Source organism: Aplysia californica, unplaced genomic scaffold (genome assembly GCF_000002075.1).
Source record: "Aplysia californica isolate F4 #8 unplaced genomic scaffold, AplCal3.0 scaffold00102, whole genome shotgun sequence".
In the NCBI taxonomy this organism is placed as follows: Eukaryota; Metazoa; Mollusca; class Gastropoda; order Aplysiida; family Aplysiidae; genus Aplysia; species Aplysia californica.
In genome coordinates this window covers 1,406,305-1,410,949 of record NW_004797372.1, presented here as the reverse complement: position 1 = coordinate 1,410,949, position 4,645 = coordinate 1,406,305, and the positions used below count along the sequence as shown (strand labels likewise).

The 4,645-nt window shown below is 39.9% G+C and overlaps 1 protein-coding gene across 1 annotated transcript in view; it reads left to right on the top strand.

Annotated features, from left to right (window-relative positions):
• Positions 1–1,430: 1,430 nt before the first annotated feature.
• Positions 1,431–4,645, top strand: part of LOC101862717 — a gene marked incomplete in the record, with an annotated part of 7,015 nt that continues 3,800 nt past the window's right edge. The window contains 3 exon segments of the mRNA XM_013080846.2: positions 1,431–1,768; positions 3,197–3,397; positions 4,336–4,470. Coding sequence (XP_012936300.2) covers positions 1,621–1,768; positions 3,197–3,397; positions 4,336–4,470 — 484 coding nt within the window.

Genomic DNA, 4,645 nt, shown 5'->3' with positions numbered 1-4,645 from the left:
TTCTCTTATTGTTGTGCCTTCATTTTGACCCTGAGAAGGCAAAGAGTAAGCACTCCCCACACCCCAAACACCAGTTTCTGTGGCGTAACAGTGGGCCTTTAATTTCTGTTCACGTAAGGAGACGTGAGTTCGATTCCCGTTGGTGGAGAACATGTATCCAGTACCTCCGTTTTTCTTTTTTCATTTCAGCCTAGTTTGGCCCTGGTGGGCAGGGCCGTCTAGATCTATACTTTCAAAACAAACTTTATGAAAACATTGTGTGGAATTTAAAAAGGGAGGTTTGACGTCATGAGAAATTGTGTCGAGAAAAGATTTACTGTTTTTAAAAAAATGAGACTGCGATTTTTTTTTATAGTGAGTAAGCCTAGGCCTACAACTCTGTGTGGACGAAACAAAAGATTTTGGAAAAATCGAGGTAAATCTTTTTAAAGTTAGGTCCTAGCCACATGGATGCTGGGGACGCCTGCAAAGTTTCAAAGGTGTGTGTTAGGTAATAAGGGAGGAGTTTGCGCACAAAGCCTCCCAAGTCCACTTTTTATAAAATAAAGAGATTACATTTGGCGTAGCACCTTATAGCGCGACTTAATATTATACTGCTGCGAATGCGCGCGCGATGATAACCATTGTCTCAACATACGCGACATGCAGATTGGAAAGGTTACGACACTGATGTTGCTGTTGAGCAGAAATTTACAACATGCAAATGCTCTTCATTATCATATACCATTATTTACTTATTGTTATGCCTAAAAGCGGCTGTTTCTTGTGTTTACGATCTCAAAATGTATTCCATATCTCCTGGATAATATTTTTTTGGCTAGGTTTTCGGTTTCAATTGGTCACATATGTCTCTTTCCTTCAGAAAGATTAGACCAAATGTCTGTTATAAAATCATACATTTAAAACTGAAATCCCCATAAACTGTTTCTTTTTACACACGTCCCTGCTTACGTATTCGAAACACTGGTAGGAGTCCAATGCACATAATCTATTAGATGTAAAATCAACACTTATGTAGCTTTGGACATTTTTCTCAAATTTCACTGAAGCATTATCAACTGAAGAAGTCATTTCATCTTCTGCTTTCCCTTTTGTATATTAAGTCTTTCTTGTTTCTTTATTCATGAAAATGGAAATCGAACAAAGCTGTTTAATATGGAGTTAGTGAGTACTTTAGTGTGGCTTACTCCTGATTATCTGTTGAACATCTCTCGCCTCCTTTTTCTCTTTATATATTACTCTCTAAGAAAGCCTCTAAAATTCTGTACTTGTATGACCTATTTGCGTTGCAAAAAACTCTTACTCACCCCCCCCCTTTTAGCGAGTTTTCAAGGTGAAAGAACAAAGGGTCATGCTTTTGTAACCACACACACACACACACACACACACACACACACACACACACACACACACACACACACACACACACACACACACACACTCGCACACTCAAAAAAAAAAGAAAAAAATATTTTTTTAAAAACGCTGTAAGATTGCTATTGAAAAAGGTACTTTACCCTTTCCTCTTCCTTTTTGTTAGTCACTTCACCATTTCGTTTCCTTATTTTCACGACGACAAAATCTAACACGGCCGTTTACCCCTATCTATCCCCAGTCAAGATGGTAGCCAAGGACGTTGTGGCGGAGATCGGCATGAGCCCTAGCAACAACCTCAAGGTGGAGTGTGCCGCCTCCAAGGCGTGGGGCTGGACCTACATGTCCATTTCCAGATACGAGGGCGATAGTGACTTCTCTCTCGAGTTCCTGGGTGAGTCAAATAGATGAATGAATGGATAGATAGTTAGATAGATAGATAGATAGATAGATAGATAGATAGATAGATAGATAGATAGATAGATCGATCGATAGAGAGATCGATAGAGAGATCGATAGAGAGATCGATAGATAGATAAATAGATAGAGAGAGAGATAGATAGAGGGAGATAGAGAGATAACGTACGAAGATGGAGATGAAGATAGAGGGAATGTGTGGGCAGGAGAAAGAGAGAAGAAGGAATATGAAAGTTGGTGGTGTGGACGTACGAGATGGACAAGCAGGAGAAAAATTAAAAGAAAGAATTTTAAAAACGAGTACTCGTATGTGTGTGTGTGTGTGTGTGTGTGTGTGTGTGTGTGTGTGTGTGTGTGTGTGTGTGTGTGTGTGTGTGTGTGTGTGTGTGTGCGCATGTGTTTATGTATGTGAGTGTGTTTGAGAGAGACAGAGAGAGTGAGAGTGAGATAGAAAGAGAGAAAGAGAGAGAGAGAGAGGGGGGGGAGGGAGACAGAGAGAGAGAGAGCGAGTGTGTTTGTTACTCTCTTGCAACACCTCTAATCTTCAGCACTTATATGACGTAACTGTGTTGCAAGCTCAGTAAAACGCTTACTAAAAATAAGCTAACAATAACAACAGGCTCGAGAATTGAGAAATGAAGAAAGGATTCGGAAAAAAACGCATTCCTGTGTCTCATAAATGTTAGTTTATAGGGATAAAAATCGTTGTGAGCTACTTTTTCGTTTGATTTTTTTTTAATGGAATTTGGTATCGCCATTGCCCCTTCTCGACTGACAGTCCAATAACCATCAACACGCTCAACCCCACGACGAAAGGAACACGGGGTTGATCTCACAGAGACGATCTTTTTGTTTTCCCCCAGCCACTCAAACTTGCTGGATTAATTCAAGAAAACCTAATTTCGGACCTGCCGTCATTTTTTTTAAAAATCGTATAAATATGCAGAAACAAGGCCACTTGATATAAAGCAGACCAGATGCTTGCATATTATTGCATAGTCTTCTGTTAGCTGGTGCAAAGGTTACGTCGCAAAAACTAGTCAACTGGAATTAACCTACTGTATTTACGCATCGTGTATGCAAATGAACAAAATCCATCTAGTGAGCTTCAGTTCTTGCAACAGCAAAACTTGATACTTTATAGTGGTCCTTGTGCGCACAGCAGTGGTAATACCATTTCCAATGGTGTATTAACTAAGGCGTTGGTACTGACAACTGTGGGCAATTTTGGAGTGGGGGGAGGTGGGGTAGGGAATAGGAGGAGGGAATGAGGAAGGGTTTGGAATGAGGAAGGGTTGGGGAAGATGGTAAATATACGGGTTGTAACACAGGGGTTAGTACTAACAATACAATAATTGTAAAAGTTCTTTGAATATCAATAAGAACATTGATGACATCATCACAGGCGGTGTGGAGAAGCGAGACGAGTGGCCATTCATCCCGATCGACTCGCGCATGTCTGACTTCACCCTCCACCGAGACGATGAACAAGTCACCCTGGCCCTGGAGACCAAGTACGCAATGTGTGAGGACAAGGGGCGGTACCTGTGTGAGGCGATCGTCAACAGGACAATCTTCAGTAAAACCTTCAACGTCGACGTCAAAAGTAAGGACCTTTTTTAAATGTTTGTTTGTTTGTTTTTGTGTTTTTGTTATTTTTGAGGGGGGTTCTTTATTTGTTTGTTTGTTCGTTTGTTTTTATTATATAATTCGTGTTTTTATCTACAATTAGTGTGGTATGATTTTTTCTCATGAAGCTGAAAATGCTTCTGAATGCTGTCGAATGTTTGGGGTCATAGTTAATTGAAAATCCCTTAGAGTTTGCTTTCGGGAGCGATGAAATAATAAGCAATATGTACAAATTACTTTTTTATTTTTCATCCTCTTTTACCGTTGAGCGTCAAGAGGAAATGCAATTTTCTGTGGTAGGCCAACCCTGCAGGTTTTTTAATTGAGATGTGTAGTGGTTTCTCAGGGTTCCCTTGAAGCTCTCAGTCTTTTTTTATGGTGGTCTACCTCTTATTTTGTAACTTGCTGTTACAGGCTCTCAAGTCTGATTATGATTATGTGGCATTTATTTGCCATCTATCAATCCAACTGCGCTTCTCTGTACAACTTTGATCCATTGTGAATGTCCACAGGTCCAGATTTGTACCAAACTTTTGTTGTTGTTGTTGTTGTTGTTGTTGTTGTTGCCGTTGTCATTGTTGTTGTTTTTGTTGTTCTGTTTTGATTTTGCCTTTTACTTCTAGTTGCTGTTTTTTATTTTGTTCTTTTTTGTGTTGTTTGTTTGTTTGTTTGTTTGTTTGTTTGGAGGGAGGGAGGGAGGGAAGGGTTGTTTTCGTGTTTTTTGTTGTTTGTTTTAGGAGGGGCAAAATATCAAATTATTAGGCTCTCCGTCAAACGTTTCACTTATATTATATTGCCTTTAACAACGTGTTCAGAGTTACGATTTTCTTTTAAATATTTCTAGTCGAGGGCTTTAGAGTGTTAATGTTATTATTCTTGTCATTCCTGCATTTCATTTTCTTTCTGTCTGTCCAGAGAAGCCTGAGCCGCCCAAACTAAGCTTCCCGGAAGACATTTTCGACGGCGACACCATCTGGATGACAACTACGTGGGACGCGGGGAACCCCCTGCTGGGGCATATCGTGCATGAGGTCATTAAAGGTTACAAAGGTAATGATTAATATATTATTATGTCTCTCTGTCTCTCTGTCTCCCTGTCTCTAGTTTTTTCTCTCTCCGTCCCTCGCTCTCTCTATGTCTTTCTCTCTCTTCTTCTATATCTCTCTGCCGTAGATAGATAGATAGATAGATAGATAGATAGATAGATAGATAGATAGATAGATAG